General features: G+C 53.0%; 1 protein-coding gene across 1 annotated transcript; it reads left to right on the top strand.

The window, feature by feature from the left end:
* Nucleotides 1–232: 232 nt before the first annotated feature.
* LOC100735706 (L-gulonolactone oxidase-like) lies at nucleotides 233–17,407 on the top strand. Its single transcript, XM_013143314.3, is given in 14 exon segments — nucleotides 233–241; nucleotides 981–1,082; nucleotides 1,655–1,780; nucleotides 2,856–2,950; nucleotides 3,336–3,502; nucleotides 4,174–4,255; nucleotides 4,257–4,282; nucleotides 5,129–5,241; nucleotides 7,205–7,345; nucleotides 7,737–7,813; nucleotides 12,682–12,831; nucleotides 12,929–13,093; nucleotides 14,869–14,957; nucleotides 15,233–17,407. Coding segments are annotated over 14 exon segments (1,473 nt in total). The 3' UTR covers nucleotides 15,364–17,407.
* Nucleotides 17,408–18,558: the final 1,151 nt, after the last annotated feature.

The raw sequence follows: 18,558 nt of genomic DNA on the forward strand, positions 1-18,558 counted from the left end.
GCTGTGGGGTGGAGCCTGCCCCGCTGTGCTCCCTGACCCACTGCCCCTACTCCACTGCCCCAGTCATGTATGTGCCACAGGCACACTTGCTGCTTCCGTGCTCCTGCACTCAGGGCTTGGTTCCCCAGGAAAGTCAGAGCCAGCCGAGGCCAGCAACAGCTGTAGCCATGGTAAGGGGCCCATAGTGTGGCCAGGCCGGGCCTGTGAGCCAGGTGTGTGTGGGGGGGCAGCAATGGGCCAGGTGTGGGGCTATAGGGAAGGTGCGGGCCATATTGGGCTGGACTCTTTCGCCTTTATTAAGCGGCTCTGTGAGCCTCAGTTTTGGGTGCTGAAAATGGGGATAATGTCACTTATTTCATGTCATTATTGTAAGGTCTCAATGAGATAGGATGCAAAGGGTCATTTGCTGACAGGTGGGAGTCTCATCTCCAGCATTCTGGCTGTGGGCCAGAGGCCAGCTGGGTACATGGCCCTGGGGCCCCTCACGCCCCTTCCCTGATAGGCCTGGTAGGAAAGCTGAGGACCAGGCTCTAGCCCTCCTTGGGCCACCATGCCCAGCTCACACAGCCCCCTTCCCAGTTGCCCTACTCAGTTACACCCCCCACCCCCTTTGCTGAGCTCTGCCAGAGGGTGCCCCAGAGCAGGAAGCCCGAGGCCTGCTTTCTCGGGCTGCATTCTTGACCTCATCTGTCCCCCTGCACCTACCAATGGGCAGGATTCTGCATGCCATCTACCCACAGAGCAGGAGGAGTCAAGGGAGATAAGAACGGGTGGCCCTGTGCATGGACACTCGGCCCCAATTCCTCCAGTGATGTTTGCTCTTCCTAGCGGCCCTGATCCACAGTGGATTCAGGGAGAGAAGCCCAAGGTTCCATGCATGGCCTCAGCCACCCAATCTGAAAAGGGGGTGGGTAGGATGTGGCATCACAGGGGGATGCAGCTAGGACAGCTGCTGAGACCTGGCTGCTTCCCTGGCACAGGTCCAGGGGCACAAAGGCTTCTAGTTCCAAAACTGGGTGAAAACCTACTGCTGCTGCCTGGAGATGTACTACCAGTCGGCATCGGTGGAGGAGGTCCGAGAGGTGAGTGTGAGCTCCACATCCCGCTCAGGGACTGCCCTGGCTCCAAGAGTCTGGAGATGGAACTTCCTGGGCCAGATCCCATTCCTAGCTCAGAACTGGCTGGGCTGAGCTCTGGGGATTCCGCTAAACCCAGGTCCACCTGCAGCTGCTGCAGCTCCCAGGCCCACGCCAGCTTGCACAGCTATGGGTCAGGGACCGCTGGGTGGCACTTGGTGCTGTGCATATGTGTACGAATGCCCCATGTATACACACACACACACACACACACACACACACACACACACACGAGTGGGTTTCATCATCAGGACCCCGGAAGGCTTTGCATTGGTGAAGACTGGGACCAGGTTTGCATCTGAAAGTCTGGAGCTGCAGCAGGAGGATGAACCAGAGCCACGCAGTACAGTAGGAGTTTCCTTGGTCTTCTGTACTGGTTCACCTCTAGGCCCACATCTCCAGCTCTTTCCTGGGCAGCCTGGTTCCTGTGAGCCACCTGCGCCCCCTGCAGCCAGGCCAGATCCCTGCACACTCTGGCCTCCTCGGGAAAAGGCTTGACTTAGGTTATCATCTTGCAGGTGCTGGCCCTAGCCAGGCAACAGAACAAGCGCGTGAAGGTTGTGGGCAGAGGCCACTCCCCCTCCGACATTGCCTGAACAGAGGGCATCATGATCCACAGGGGCAAGATGAACCGGATCCTCCAGGTACCGCACCACCTTTGCCTGCCCCATGACATCATGCTCCTTGACTCATCCTTGAGAGCCCCTTTCCTGAACCTGTCCAGGCTTGCTCATGCAAGTCAGATCTGCCTGGCCTCCTGTAGCTATGAGAAAATGTCCTGTGACCCCTTCTTCTAGCGCTCCCTCTCCACTTTGTTATAGCAGAAGTGATGAATCAGGTAGAATCAGAGCCAGATGTGAGCAAAGTGACACGAGGCTAGTTTTACACATGGGGAAACTAAGGATCAGAGTCAGTGACTTGCCTGGCATCACACAGTCAAAGGACAGCAAAGCTGGGAGCAGGCCCAGGGCCAACAGCAGAGCTATGCAGGGCTGAAGTCTGTGTGATTCAGCCCACATATGGCCTGACAGCAACACAGAGCCCAGGACAAATGTCCGTGTATCAGTCTCCCGTCTCACCCACAGGGCCTGCTGCACCGAGCCTGAGCCGTCATTTTTCCCAGACGACCTCCCTCGCCCCAGCGCACTAGCGTCTGGGTTTCTCTCGGCGATTTCCTTCTTTCTCATGATGCCAATCTCCACCTCTTAGAGAACATCAGTCATGGCTGTAATCACCTCTAATTGCTAATTAGCATGGGTTCCTGTGATTGATTTTCCTGCTTTCTGTGCTCCACTCCTGGAGTGAGCTCTGCTCTGGAGTGAGGCTCAGTTCTGCCACTGCTGTTTGTGTGACTAATTTAAATGAGTGACTTCCAGGCCTGGATCCTGCTCTGACCCTGTGAAGGGCAGAGACTTCCTTTCTCCTAGGGCTGTTCCTACTTCCTCAGGACGCAGCATCCTGGTCCCCACGGCAGGTGCCAAAATGATGTCCCATGTCTGCCCTTCCCCTCCCAAGTCTCAGTCTTTGCCCAGAGTTTCTCAGAGGACAAATAGAAATGGAATGCAGAGGGGAACTCTGCAGAAGGAGCCCTCACCAGCCAGCCCCTCCACACAGCCTTGTGGAGACTTACAGCGCAGCTCCACCATCCCAGTCACGGGAGTGGGGGGATGAAGGACCAGCGTGGCCTGGATCCTCTGAGCCTACCCTGGTCTCCTGCAGGTGGACAAGAAGAATAAGCAGGTGACGGTGGAGACTGGCATCCTGCTGGCTGAGCTGCACTCGCAGCTGGACAAGCACGGCCTGTCCCTGTCCAAGTAAGAGACCCGCCCCTCCCTCTGCACTCCTGGGAAGCACTTCTTAGGATGCATCCCTTTCTCTGGGCTCTGCTGCCCGCCCCCGAGGTGCCTATCTCCTATTCCACATGGATTTGGGGCCCTTGAGTGGGAATGGAATGAAAGAGACCAGAGCTGAGCTAAGCAGTAAGTACATCTTGAACGTGGCTGAGATAATCATGGATTAAGTCTGAAATCCATGGATTAAGCCCTGAGAGCAGTGCCACCCTTCCCGGGCTCCAGGCCTAGCAAGATGCCTCACAGCCGGCTCTCACTCACTGCTCCTGGCCCAGACAGAGTCCGGCTGTCTTAGAAATTGCTGTGACAGCCTCACTCCCTCGCAGGCCACCAAGCCATTTTCTGCCAGCTTCTCCTCTCTCGTCTCCGCCAACGTTAATGAGAATTTGTTCCGCTGGAGCTGCTCTGCCACCCTGCGCTCCTTCCGCCAGCTCCGCAAGTCAGAAGCAATTTCCCTCCAGATAGCATGTGTGGCAGCCCAGAGGGCTAAGCCCTGCCAAGGGCAGCGGGCCAAAGGTGATGCTCCTCCTCCAGTCTCCAGTGGGGCACGGGAGCGGCCAGCAGGAGGAGCTGGTTCCTTAGCAGACTCAGAGGAGACAATGATCCCAGTTACAGCAAGGGCAGCCCAAGTACCTTGTCTCCCAGCTGAGGGGGGACAGCAGGGCTGCGCTGACCTGGAGGGTCCCCATCCATATATCCTAAACACCCCATCCATATATCCTAAACCCTCCGCTCTTTCTTTTCTCTCTTTCCTTCTTTCATTTTTACACGGGATTAAACCCAGGGCCTTTGCCCAGCCCACCCCTCGGGGTCTGGCTAAGTTGCTAAGTGGCCCCTGCAGGACATAAACTTGCAGTCTTCCTGTCTTGGCCTACCAGATGCTAGGATTACACCCACATGCTCTGCCCTTGGTTCTCTGGCGCCCATCTGGGCTTGCGCCTCAGATCACCACTTCCGGACTGTGAAGCCACAGAGATAATTAGTGGTTCCTGGAGGATGATTCCCAAAAAGGAGGGTCCCATGTCACCCACCAGGCGTGCCCTGCCTTTCCTCTCTCCTTTCTCTCTCCTCCAACACTGAGCCCCACTGTGGCCATGCCTCTAGGGGATTCCAGTGGCCAGGGGCTAGGATCCTCTGGGGATGGGTGCTGCCCACTACCTTCTTGCTGAGCCCTGCCCTGAGTGCAGCGTCCCTCTGCCAGGTGGTGGCACTGACACTGATGACAGCTGATGGGGTCATTCTGGAGTGCTCCGAGTCCAGCCACCCAGATGTTCCAGGCAACGCGGGTGCACCTGGGCTGAGGGGTAAGTAGACGTCACCCGTCACCCAAGAGAAAGAGACAGGCAGCAGTGACCCCTCCCCATCAGAGAGCGGCTGGGCTCCTGCCTCGGGGTTGAGTCCTCTTTTCCTGCCTCTCACTTGAGTGAGAACCGACTGACTTTCAGGCTAAGGGTTTTGGCCTGGAGATTAAGGCGTTGCTTCTTTTGCTGGAGGATTGACTTTGGCCACCAGAACTGGGCACTGGATGGTCCTCTGCCCCCAGACCTGTCCTCTGCACCTCCTCTGACCTGGCAGGGATCCTGCTTCTCTTCGAGCCTCCTCTCAGGCTGCCTCCCTCCTCCATCACACACCAGCACAAACATGCTCATGCAAGTTCACACAGAGGCACATACGTATACACATTTATGTGCACACCATCAGCCTCAGGTCAGCATGGAAATTTCCAGCTTAAACATAACATCCTTGAAAACTCAAAGTGACTTTGAAGCAATGACTCACATCCTTTTCAAAGCTTCCAATTGCTTTGATTGTGTGATGACACAGGAAAAATGGCAGCTGCAATCCCCCCCGCAAAAGATAAAACAGATAGGTGCACTCTTACACACACACACACACACACACACACACACACACACACACGGTCAGAAACTCTCACAAAGTGGAGGGAGGAGGCACACGTAGCCCACATGACTGGCCATGCTTCTTCTGGGTTTGACCTTCATCGAGGGCCTCAAACTCTGGGCTCCAGTTTCTAGTCTTTTCCAAGGGAGTTTGGGCTCAAAGTTCCCCAAGGTCCCTTTAAGCTCTGATATCTGGGATCCAGTGCAAAACTGCTCCCTGCCTCCTGGTCCCCACCCCCAGAGAGAGACTATGGCTCCCAGCACTGTCCCACTGGCTGGAGCGACCCAGGGAAGTTCCTGGGGCTGTGCCCCTCACGCTCCTCTGTGACTCATGTCACCCTCCAAGGAAACACTGTACGTGGATCCTCTGTCCTCACTGCCACTTACATTGTGGGGAAGAGGCCCCTCTCTGACATGCTGGGAGACACCAGCCACCCGGCCCTGCTGAGGGGGTGTGGATTCTGGTCCCCAGGCTGCATGGACTGCTCACCCATTTTCCTCACCTTCACCCCTCCCTCTGTTGCTGGGGGGGTCAGCTCAGGAGCACAGAGATCTGCTCTGAGGCAGCAGGTGACACCAGCATGGCTGGCCTGACTCAGAGCCCCGCCCTCTCCCTGTTCTCTGCCCCCCACCCAGATCGTACAGGGTTCCATCTGGGACCCAGTCCTGTGCTCCCCAATACCACTTCTCTTACAGACAGCTCAGCATGTACCTGAATGCTGCCCAGAGCCTGCATTCAGTTAAGGGAAGGGGTCTCTTAGGGCCCTAAAGAGCTGGAATCGGGGCTTTAGGACACAGGGCAGGAGAGTGCAGTCAGATCCCCAGCTCAGGTCTGCGGAGCCCACACTAAGCTCCCACACACTTGCGTGCTGTTTTATGGCAGCAGCAGGGCTGAGTGCTCACCAGTCAGCATGCGGTCAGGCCAGTTAGAAGACGTAGGGACATCACAAATCATGGTCCCCCTTTTGCCCTTCATGCCAGCTAAGCCATCACAAGCTTCGGATGTGTGCAGCTGGCTGCCTGCATCACCTCCCATCCCCTGAGGAGCAGGACTGGTCCTGGTGCTTTGTCATGATGAAGCTCCCCACTGTCTTGCATGGCCATCTGCTGGGTACTGTCCCAGTCAAACACAAGCCTGGTAACTAGTTTTCAAAAGCCATCTCTATAGCACCAAGACTTTAAATGTGAGGTACAAACCCCACTAGGATCCTTCATGCTAGTAACACACCAAAGAAGCCTTTGCTGCATGGGGGAAACACCTTCAACAGTGATTCCAGGGAATAACCTGACAGTGACAAGTCAGACCAAGGAAATCCACGCCCCCAGGGACCACTGCTCCCCAGACAGGACACTCAGTGAGCCCTGACAGGAAGGCCCCAGATGGTTCCACCATTTAACAACCTCTTAGTGCTAGGTGAGAGCCATGGGAGGTACTATACCAGAGCCAGCAATAAGTCAATCCTGAGCCATGGGTCTGTCCCAGGTGGGAAGCTGGACACACCTCTCCCCGGAGCCAGAGCCAGGAGGAGGGCACTGTGACAGTGACAGCAGGGACTCTGGACTTGAATCCAGAACTTTCCCAAGACCAGTGGTCTTCCCAGCCCCTCAGCTTCCTGTCAACCCCGAAATCTATCTCAGCTCTGGCTCCAAGCTTGTCTAGAATCTGCTCGATGGGTGTCAGGGAGCCAGGCTTCGCCCAGAGACACTCAGCATGTGCAAGACTGAGCCAGGGCACAGCAGGACTCTCCTGCCCATTTCATGGAGGGTGACTGTGTATCGATGACAATGATGTGAGGACAGGGACAGCAGCAGAAGAGCAGGGATACCAGAAGCAGCACTGCAAGCCTCTGTGGTGCTTTCCGTGTGCTTGGGGCCATTTTAAGGGCCTTCAGCCACCAGCTCATTCAATCTTCCTGGCACTCCAGGGGCGAAGGGGTAGGATCATTATTAGCTCCAGAGAAAGAACTTGAGACACAGAAGCATTATGTAACTTCTCAGACTCATGTAGCCAGTGTCTGCTTGAGCCAGGACAAATAAGAAATCCTCATGTCCTCTGCCAACTTGGGGAAGTGAATACGTAAGTGGACCCTTTTGATGCCCCATGTATTTTAAGACTCATTGTTTGCCATTTGGCAATGTTGGAACAATTTTTTTTTTTAAAGCCAGTCAAATTTAGCAGTGGGGGGGTGGTATACCAACTTTAGTGTGTTGGGACAATTTTAAGGGTTTCCTTTTGGTGACGAAAAACAGGAACACCTGAGCCTCCACTGTCAGTGAATATCATTTGGTCACTTTACCACCGTCTTCCTGTGACCAGCACGGTCTCTCTCCTTTCCTCTTGCTGGACCAGGTCCTCGACAACCTTGACAGCCATCTGAAGAAGTTCAAGTACTTCTGCTTCCTGTGGTTCCCACACAGCGAGAACGTCAGTGTCATCTACCAGGACCGCACCAACAAGGTAGCCGCAGTGGTGGGGCCAAGGTCACTGCAACCAGGGCAGCTGGTACCTGGTGACCTGCACACGTCCTCCCTGCCACACCCTGCCTGCTCCCCGGGTAGCTGACACTCGATGCTCTGAGGGTCAGGGAAATGACGCGCAGAAGGAAGGCAGTCAGGGGCATCCAGCAGGTCCCTGAGTGGGGACGTGTAAGAGTGTGGCCAAAGGACAGCCTAGATGGAAGGGGAGGTGTTAGCTGTCCTGCGAGGTGTTGCCCCTCGCTTCTCCTTCCTCCCCCATGTGAAGCCATCCCTGAAACAGATCGCCATCTCATGACATAAACACACATACGTCAGAAGAGCGCTCAGCCCTCACTCCTGGTACCGAACTGATGACACATTTTCCTTCCCAGGCCCCCTCCTCTTCAGCCAGCTGGTTTTGGGACTATGCCATCGGGTTCTACCTACTGGAATTCCTGCCCCGGCCCCAGTGTCTGCTATGTGCTGCTGAGGAGGTGGTGAGCTCTGCCTCCTGGGTCTGGGGTCGTGGTTTGCACCTCCAGTACATGTGTGAGTTGCCTGGGGAGCAGGATTCATCTTAAGGACAGTGGGACTCACTAGATGTGCTTAGAGGAGGGCATGTTTTAAAACAGCACCCAGTGCTGTGAGCAAGTGGATTGGAGGGACGGGAGATGCGGCAGGAGTCCTCCTGAATGATGCAAGAGGCAGTGTCAGTGGAGGCAGGTGCAGGGTGCGGTGGATGAATAGAAGGAAGAAAGAAAAGAAGGAGGTAGATGGGTGAGTGAATAGATGGGTGGTGAATGGTTGGACAGATGGATGAATGGATGGGTGGATGGATGGGTGGTTGGGTGGCATCTGAGACAGAAGACCCAATCCAGGTCAAGTCACCTCCTGACGAAAGCTGACTGGGAGCATCATTAGAATTTCATTCATGTAAAAAAAGGGGGGGGGGGCTGGGGATTTAGCTCAGCGGCATAAGCGCGCCTGCCTTGCAAGCAGGCAGTCGTGAGTTCAATCCCTGGTACCGATAAAAAGGAAAAAGACAACAACAACAACAAAAAAAAGAATTTCATTCATGTGCACACAGATCCCCACTATAAGCACACAGCTCAGGGGCTCTCTGTGTATTCACAGAGCTGTGTGATCATTCTGTCAGTCTATGGTAGAGCGTTTCCATGGCTCCAAAAGGCAGCTCTGAACTTTGCAGCCACTTCTCACTATCCGGCTCTCTGCCCTGGAAATCACCTGTCTACGTCCTGTAGATTCGCCTGCTCTACACATTTCATGTGGGTGTAACCAGACCTTTGCAAATGGCTCCATCTGCTTTGCCCAGTGTTTCTGAGTTCATTATATTATAGCATGTGTCAATCATCCGGGGCTTTTTATGGTCATATAACATTCTTCTGTATGCAGGCCTGTACGTATCAGGTCTTCAGGGAATGGGCACTCGGGTGGTTTCTACTTTTTGATAATCCTGCCTAGTGCTGCTGTGACTCTTCATGTATAATTCTGTATTTAGATCCATATCTTCATTCTTTGGGTATTTGCCTAAGAGTGGAATTGCTGAGTCACATGGTAATTTTATGCTTTTTGGGAAACTGACAGAGTTTTACAGAAAGGCTACACCAATTTACAATCACACTGGCATTTTATTAAGTTTCCAGTTTCTCCTCATCTTAACAAAACTTTTCATTATTTGCCTTTTCCACTTAACCTATCCTAGCAAGTTTGCAGTAGGATGTGGTAATTTCCACTAGAATTTCCCTGATGACTACTGGCATTGGGCATTTTTCAAGTACTTAGAGCCATTTGTGTACATTCTTTGGAATATTCCGATTTTCCCCCTTTTTTATTTGTTTTGTTTTTACGGGACTTGGGGTTGAATGCAGGGTCTGCACGCTAAGCTATATTCCCAGCCCTTTACATTTTTTTGCTTAAGCTTGAGACAAGATCTTGCTAGATTGTCTGGGTTGGTTTAAATTTTTCTTTCTTTCTTTTTTTTTTTTAAATTTTTTGCTTTTTTTTTTTTTTCTTTTTATCAGTGCTGGGGATCGAACTCATGACCGCCTACTTGCAAGGCAGGTACTTATGCCGCAGAGCTAAATCCCCAGCCCCCTGGTTGGTTTAAATTTTAATCCTTCTGGCTCTGTCTCCCAGAATGCTGGAATTACAGGTGTGTGCCATCACCCCTAGGTTTTTACCCATTTTTAAAATTTACAAATTGGGCCATTTAACTTTTTATTGCTGAACTGAAAGAGTTCTTATTCTAGATAGTGGTCCCTTATCAGATCTAAGATTTGTAAATATTTCCCCCCTTCTGTGATCTGTCTCTTTACTGATTTTGATAAAGTCACATTTCTCCTCTTTTTCTTTTGTGGCTTATGCTTTGTGTGTCACCTCTAAGAACGCATTGCCTGATTAAAGATCACAAAGACTTTCATGTGAGTTTTATAGTTTACATGTTCAGCTCTTTTGTAACTTCTACCTTTGTGTATGGTTGGAGGGAGAAATCTGACCCCTTCTTCGCTTGTGAATGTTCAGTTGTCCTAGCACTACTTGATGAAAAAACTATCCTTTCTTTCATTAAATCATCGTTATATTCTTCTCAAAAATCAACTGTCCAAAAATGTTTGAGGGTGTCTTTCTAGATTCTCACTTCTATTCCACCCATCTACATGAGTCTTTAACCCAGCACTGCACTGTCCTGATCCTGTGGCTTCAAGTTTTGATGTCAGGAAGGGTGAGGGAAAGAGGAGTCCATCTCCCTCTCCTGCTCTGCCAACCTTGGGACAAGAATCAGCCTTTCCTCCTACAGTTCCTTCTTCCTCCAAGTCTCTCCCTTGTCAGCTTGGTGAGCGCCAGTTTGGTTCTCCTTGAGCAGCTCAAACCTCCCGCCTTTGCTGAGCCCCTCCAGTGAGTTACTTCCCCTCTGCGTTCCTCTCCCTTCTAACAAAGCACAAAGACACTCTCTGCATGACAGCTCTAGGTCAGTGATGTCCAACCTTTTGGCACCACTGTTTGCCACTACTCTTGTAGGCCTTCCAACCCAGCTCACCCAGGCCATCCAGAGGCCCCCTCAGTGCTCATATCAGCAGCACCCAGCACATCTTGGCACAAAGGGTGCACAAGTGCACTGGAAAAGTGCATGGGCAGGAGCCCAGGTCCCGTGTGGGTGAAGGTGAACACCTGGCCTGGAGAAGACTCAGGCTGGGAGGAACTTCCGGACTCTCCTAGCTATGCAGAGTGGGGTTAACACCTGGATTTAGACCTGGAATACAGAATGATCATGAACGACATAGAGGGGACCATTTCTTCAGGGCACTGTCCTAGTGTTGGCCTCAGGGTGAGGTGTAAAGTCAGTGTCTCACAAGACAAGAGAAACTTCGAGCTCAAGGCCCAAACCAGAGACACCATAGTGCTGCTGCTTGGGATTTAGTGCTGCTGCTACTTGGCCCACGTGAATTGAGCCCCAGTGATCCCCAATACTTTTCATATAAATCCAACTAATAGACTCCTATAGATGATAATTCACTTTACACCTTATGGCAAAACCCAGAATCCTGATCTAATGCATGATTTGGGAATTTGATCATCAGTCTGAAGGAAAAGTGGGGACAGAAGGAATAAGTCAGAGGGCCGGGTTTGGGCTCTGGTCCTCTCCAGTAACTCCAGAGCTGCCCTCCTTCTCCTCCTCTGCAAACTAGACACTTCCAGCTCACGGCACAAAACCGAGAGCCTGTGGCTGGCTGAAGAAGAGTCTGAGGCTGATGGGTGAGAACACTGCCTCCTTCCCTGGTCACCCACCCGCACTGGTGCAGGTGCAGACGCCCATTCGTTCCCCTGCGCCTGTCTGAGTGGGTAGCAGCTGCGTTCAGCCCACAAAGGCTGTAGTTTTTTGAGCACTTATTATGTTCCAGGCACCCTGCCCAGTGCTCCATGTGTGTGACTCCTTATAGTTTTTGTGACATCCCCAGAGGCTGACACCCATCCTTGAATTGCAGCTGAATGCAAGGATGAGCCACTGGGATGGGTTCCCAGGCCTCACTGGGATGGGCTGTGATGCTTTCTCCCAGGCAGGTCAGACAGCCTGTTATAGATGCTGCATTCGTAGTGGTTCTGAATCCCAGGTCAGGTCTGCATCAAGGAATTGGGGCAGTTTGGCAGATGGGCCTGTGCGCAGGATAGGGGGGCTACAGGTAGCATCAGGGGACCCATGCAGGGCCAGTCACCAAACCATGGAGGTGTCAGGAACTGAAATGCAGCAAGAGATTCCTCAGATCTGGATGGGAAAGGGCCAAGGAGCAGCACCCTGAGTTTGCTGATGCACCCTATGTGACGGCCACAGCTCTCCTGGATGAGGCATTCGGAGGGCAGCCTGTGTTTCTCTGCAGCTCAGCCTCAATCTCTGCAGCAGGACGGCTTCAAATATATGCTTTAGAGCCTAATCCCAGGCTCTAAATCCCAGCCACCATATCCAGACCCACAGCCAAGAAGCACCAGGAGACTCCAGAGCCTCTGAGCTCAGCTCATGTGGTGCCTTCTTCTCTGGGGCCCCCGCACCTCCTAGCTCTAGGCCCCGCTTGCCAGTGTGTCCAGAGTGGGTGATCAGTTCCTGCAGAACTAGGAAAAAGGAACGTGTGTGTGTGTGTGTGTGTGTGTGTGTGTGTGTGTGTGTGAGAGAGAGAGAGAGAGAGAGAGAGAGAGAGAGAGAGAGAGAGAGTGTAAAGATTTCACAGACTGTGGTGTAAATGTATTTCCTAAAGCAAAAGCCAGGTTAGGGTTAGGTTAGTTCCTGCCTGGCCCCAGAATGACAGAGCCCTCCCTCTGTAGTGACCTGGGCAACGTTGGCCTCAATTTGGGGGACAAGAACTCAGGAAAATGACCCCATGCTGGTGTATTGGCTCCCACTGGCACCTAATCCTTATAGCAATCTAGGAACCCAGAGCTCAGGTGGATGACTACCACAACCTTCCGAGAAACTCCTCTGCTAACATTAGAACCCATTGTCCTTGTCTCCAGCAAGCTGGGAGGATTCTAGGAAGAGGACATGTTACAGTGTGGCATGAGGTGACAGGAAAGCAATGCAGGTGGCCGCTAATGGGTGAATATGTCAGAATAAAGCCTGCAGTGCCTCTGACATCAGTGACTCTGACACCTCTACAGCAGGAGAGATTTCCAAGCTCTAGATAAGCAACAAAGGCACCCTTGTGTGGAGAGTAAGGCTCTGGCTCAGAAAGAGCTCATCGCTGCCCCTGGGCGAAGCTGGCTCATGATGGCATGATCCATGCCAGGTGTCATGACGGCCACTCCCCTATCCCTCCTCTCCCTGTCCTGCAGCACCTTCCTGCCGTGCCTCATGGGTTGGATCAATTGCTTCTTCTTCTGGCTGCTGTTCAACTGCAAGAAGGAGAACTGTGACTTCAGCCACAAGATCTTCAGCTATGAGTGCCGCTTCAAGCAGCACGTCCAGGACTGGGCCATCCCCAGGTAGGGCCCTTCAGGGGCAACCCGGAGAGCTGTGGGGAGGGTGCCGGCATCCCTTCCTGCCCTGAGGTCCAGATGGCATCCCCTGCCCTGAGTGCAGAGAGAAGACCAAGGAGGCCCTGCTGGAGCTGAAGAGCATGCTGGAAGCTCACCCCAAGGTGGCAGCCCACTACCCTGTGGGGGTGCGCTTCACCCGGGGGGACGACATCCTGCTGAGCCCCTCCTTCCAGAGGGACAGCTGCTACATGAACATCTGCATATACAGGTGACAGGCTGCTCCATGGGATTTAGGAGGCTCCCCCTCCCATCTCTGATGCCACTATCTCCAGCGACTTGCTGGTCCTGGCAGCAGGAGACCAGTCTCTCTCCCTTCCTCTCTCTCAGCAGCACTGGGGATTGGACCCAAGGCATCGCACTGAGCCTTTCTAGGACAGGGTCTCACTAAGTCACCCAGGAGGGGTTCAAACTTACGATCCTCCTGCCTCAGCCTCCCAGAGTGCTGGGATCCTAGGTGGACACTACCATACTCATCAGTGATTCCACTCCATAGACTCACAACATACCCCAGGTCTGGTCTATGCTATGCTAATCAATATTACTTATGACTTTATTCATTAGGAATAGCTACTACTCAGGGAGCAGATATTTGGATGACACAGATATTTGATATTTGAGAAGTCGTGTCCATGCCAATCGCCCACTGGGGCTGGCAAGGGTTCCGAGGATGGTGTGCATTCAGCAGGAGAGGGTCTCCTGCCCCAGGCCAGGGGCCTGCTGGGTGCCTTTGTCCATGCTGATGGCCCCACCAGGCCCCGCCAGGGCTGCAGTACCTTCTCTGGGGCACCAGCAGGCTGCAGGACGGCGCTCCTGTGCCTGGGGGTCAAGTTCACATTTCCTGAAACTCCACGCTGCTGCGGCCTCCCCTTCCTCACCATCCATCGCAGCCCTCTCTGACTTAAAGAAAGCACCCCCTGCCTTCCCTGAATCTTGCCGGGGTGCTTCCCACAGCTTGCAGGGCACCACATGGCTGGGAATGCGCTGCTGCTGAGTGGAGGTCCCAAGAGCCTGAAAGAGGGCTTCCTGGAGACTCACTGCAGGAACAGCAGCGGGTTCCTGGAGGGACAAACTCACCCATCTGTCTGTCTGTGTGTCTGTCCATCTTCTCCCTATCTGTGCCCTCAAAATCAGAAATGAGAATATTGCCAGGGATGCATCTTAACGTGCTCCTACAGGTTTTCAAAAATGAAGTCAGCAGTACTGGGCGTGCTGGCCAGGCCCATATCCCTGCACTCTGAGAGGCAGAGGCAGGAGGATTGTGAGTTCAAGGCCAGCCTGGCCAACTTAGCAAGGCCCTGCCACCAAGTAAACAGCATATAAGTAAAAAGAACTGGGGGTATAGCTCAGTACAAAGGCAAAGGTCCCTGTGTTCGATCTTCAGTACAAGATAGAAAGAAAAGGGAAAGAAAGAAAGAAGGAGAACAGAGAGAGAGAGAGAGAGAGAGAGAGAGAGAGAGAGAGAGAGAGAGGTCAGACCTCATTGGCTGGGCAGAAGGACCAACCCAAACCCAGTAATAGAGGTGCCACATCCTCAGCGGGAAGGCTTGGGGTCCCCACGCACACTGGGCAGTCCAGCTACTGCACACTGCACAGCAGTCACTACTTCAGGCAGCAGGGACAGTGGCTGGTGTCTGTGCACCCAAGCACCATGACACAGGAAGGCCCAGGGTGACCCCAGGCCACAGGACCATTCGGCTCAGCTCTGTCCAGGCCCACACTCTTCCTCGCAGTCCTTGACAAGATTATTTAAGCTCATGGCAACTTACGGACACTCACTGAACAATAGCCGAGGGCTCACAGGCTTTTCAGAACCCCTTGGGAATGAGCAGGAGCCATGGGGATGCCGGCTGGCTGCTGTCCGTGTCCCGAGGCAGAGCTGGCCTTGATTTCCCACTCCCAGGCTGGGTGCTGGGCTGTTATCACCCATGGTGGGCAGATACGGGCTGGGGAAGGCTCACCTCTTCCTCTCTCCCCTGTGCCCAGGCCCTACGGCAAGGACGTGCCTCAGCTTAACTACTGGCTAACCTGTGAGACCATCATGAAGAAGTTCCAGGGAAGACCCCATTGGGCCAAGGTAGGGCTGCGGGCAGCTGCTGGCATGCCAGGGAAGGCTGGGCTTGCTTCCCACTCCCAGACCCACTTCCTCACCCTTCACCTCGATGTCCACAGTTCCAGATGACTGCCAGGCCCCTGTGTTCAGAGTAATGTGTCACCTTTCCCTTCACTGACTCTCTCAGGAAGCCCATGAGCGGGACAAGCTGGCATCTGTGAGCCCATTTAGCAGACATGAAAGTGAGGATGCTCCAAGGTGGTGGGACCGGGACCCATGGCCTCTGGTTATTTCTGCAAGCCCACAACTGCACCTGGAAGGACTTTGAGAAAATGTACTCTGCCTTTCCCACGTTTTGCACCATCCGTGAAAAGCTGAACCTCACTGGAATGTTCCTAAATTCCTACCTGGAGAAAGTGTTCTACTGAGACAGGAGGGCCCAGGAGCAGGGCCCGCCTCCCTGAGGGTGGAGGCCCAGGAGGCAACACCCCCTCTCAACTCCATGGCATGAGCTGGGCTGGATCAGGGCCTGTCCTCCCCTCCTTGTCCTCACAGCACCCATTCCTCTGTGGTGTCCCCATGTCGTCCCCTCCCTTCCCTGCACCTCCAGTCACCACACCCAGTTTCTCAGGAGAAAAGGGAGCCCTAAAGCCATGCTGTGGATCTCACAGGTCAGGAGCCCTGAAACTCACAGGTTCAGCCCATTGACAAGGGAATGTCCTCGACTTCCAGGGTTGCAGCGCGACTTCCAGGGTTCTCTCTTTAGTCCTCTCCAGACACGGCCCTTGGAGGTGCTTGGGCACAGCAGGGGTGTGGACCCTTGTCGGTGTCGCTCCCGGCCTGCAGGAAGAACATGCGACAGATTCTGACGGTGTGCAATCTTGCCTTTATTTGTCTCCGCGTGGGCCCCGCGAGGCCTCCGCTCTGCCACCAGCCCTTTCTCGCCGGTGGACTTTCTCTATCTCTCTCTGTGCTTCCTCCTCGTGGCGGGAGAGGCATTCACTTTTATAGGGTAACAGTGGCCAATCAGTTCAAAGCGCGCGATGCGGGCTGACTGGCTAACATCAGTTGTTGCTAGGCAGACTATCTTACAGAGCGGGTTGTTTAAGTCGCCAGGGCAATCAGGGGGCAGGAAGCAGGCGCCAACTTGGCTCACTCGATGGGAGGGGTAACTTAGCTCAGGCTTTGCTCTTTTCTACAGGCCTCACGTCCGCCAAGTAAAGTGACCGGTGTCGGCCGCGGCTCCCAACAGACCCTGCCTGCTGTCTTTCATGACGAGGATCTTCACATGCTCTGTGGGTGCCCACTGCCCAGGGGTACCCACTCTAATGTAGTGCAAGGTCAGGAAAGTAGGGGCACCAACTAAGTAAAACAAGCCACCGTCTGGCCTTTGCCGCCACCTCAGGACACATCACTCCTCCACTCTTCTCAATAAAAACCCAAAGTAAGAGGCTCACCTCACTTCCAGTGACCCTTATCTCACCTCTGGTGACCCTCGCTTCACTTCCGGTGTGCCTCCCCCGACCCTGCCACCTCCAGAGCAATGCTTTGGGTGTGAAGACTGCCTACTTCCCTCTTGGAAAATGTTCTTCACGGTCCTTTATAAATTTAGTTTCAGCTTGCCTCTGACTGCGTTCAACATTCCTCAAAGATCTGCTATGCATCAAGTGTTGTGAGGGCATTAAAAGATCCTTAAGCTATCTTTCTGCCCTCAAGAAATTTTTATTCTAATTGTAACTCATAGGATTACAAATATCTTCGAGATATACTAACCACCAGTAAATATTGGAAAAGATGATCAGCACCACTATTTGTTAAGGAAATGCAAAAAAGCCACGAGATCCCACTTCGCACTCATTAGGATCAGTAGGAATGGCAAAAAGTTCAAAAGTAGAAAATAGCAAGTGTTGGTGAGGATGTGGAGAGACTGGAACAACTGAGCATTGCTGGTGAGAATGCAAAATGCTCTGACTGCTGCGGGAATGGCCTGTTCCCCAAAGCAGGGGCAGCACATTAGAGATATGTCCATGCACATGTTCATAGCTGCGTTCTTCATAGTAGCCAAAATGTGGTCTGTACATGCAATGGAATATTAGCCTTAGAAAAGAAGAGAATTTGGACACATTCCACAAAATGGATAAATTCTTTCAATACTGGATGAAGTAAAAGAAGCTATTCATAAAAGAACAAATATCCTATGATTGCATTTAAATGAGGTGCCTGGAGCAGTCAGATTCATGAAGACAGTAGAACGGGGGTTCTCGTGAGCAGGAGTTGTAAGTGCTAGAAGTTAGTGTTAATGGATGCAGAGTTTGAGCTGAGAAGAAGAAAAAGTTCTGCAAATGGGTGGTGACAACGGCTGTACAACAATGTGAAAGTCCTTTGTGTCACTGAATCATACCCTTTATGACGATTAAAGTGGTAAATTGTATAGTCTGTGTTTTTAACCCTGATAAAAATAATGAAAATTTCATTCTCATTCAAAGAAACAAAATATGCATAGGATGTTAGACAGCATAAGGGAAAATGCAGTGTGGGGTCAGGGAAGCGGGGTGACTGTCATTGCATGGGCTGCACATCCTCAGAGGGGCCTCCATGAGTGGACCCAAGTCCATGGCCATGAGAGCAGAGCCCTGAGAACAAGGCCACCTCTGCAGCACGAGAAGCTGAGGGAGTCCAGGGGGCAATGCCAATGGAAAGTGCAGTGACCCAAAATTAATAAGAATTTCAAGAGGATAGCACTGGGATGCTGAGCACAACCTGTCCTTTCTTTGACCTGGCGTCTTCTCTGATGTCCAGAGGTCACCTTTGCAGAGTTCTCCATGCAGAGTCCCTTTGTCACCAAGTGGTGCAGCCCGAGCCTGTAAGGTGGAGTCCTAAGGGCACCGCTGTTCTGTCCCGTTTCTCTCTCCTTCCTGGCTTCGTCCTGCTGCTTTTGCTGTCACTTCAGGCCAGCGTCCCCCTATCTTCTGCTGAGCCTAAAGTGCCTTGGACCAGCTCTGTCACCTGCTGACAAACATGCTCATCTCAGGAAATGACTGAGCATTGAGGTTGGGAGCTGGGCCTCCATGCCTGACTTTTGCTGGTGGCCAGGAAATGCCAGCAGCCTCCGAGAAGTTGAGAAAGGGCAAAAGACTGAGGTCAGTGCCACCCTGACCAGCGTGAGACTAAACTAATGCAGAATCAGAGCTGTGGAGCCACAGCAGCTCTTGAAGTTGGATTAGGGGGAGAGGCCTCCAGTCACAAGGAAATGAGCAACTTGCACTGATTGTGAGCAGCTCTCCCCGCCAGGTAACCACCGTATCGCTGTATCCCTCAGGTGCACAGCAAGACAGAGGGACCCAGGTGAGCACTGAGGCTGTGACGTTTTGATCTTCAGATTTTAGGTGAGGGCTAGTGACCCTGAGGTCCCAAAGGGCAAGGCAGCTTCCTGGGCACAGGCTCGAAGCCCACCGTGAGTTAGGACATGGCTCAGCAGAAGGAATCCTGCTGTGGTCACTCCGTGGTGGCCATTGTCAAAGGTGCCCTGGTGGCATTTATCTGAGCCCAGCCATAGAACACAGGAGAGGAGACTGAGCTCCAGCTCTGGCCTGAATCATACACAGTCAGCCAGTCCCAGGCAG

This window comes from Cavia porcellus, unplaced genomic scaffold (genome assembly GCF_034190915.1).
Source record: "Cavia porcellus strain 051 isolate PalLab524CR breed Dunkin Hartley unplaced genomic scaffold, mCavPor4.1 scaffold_24, whole genome shotgun sequence".
Taxonomy (NCBI): Eukaryota; Metazoa; Chordata; class Mammalia; order Rodentia; family Caviidae; genus Cavia; species Cavia porcellus.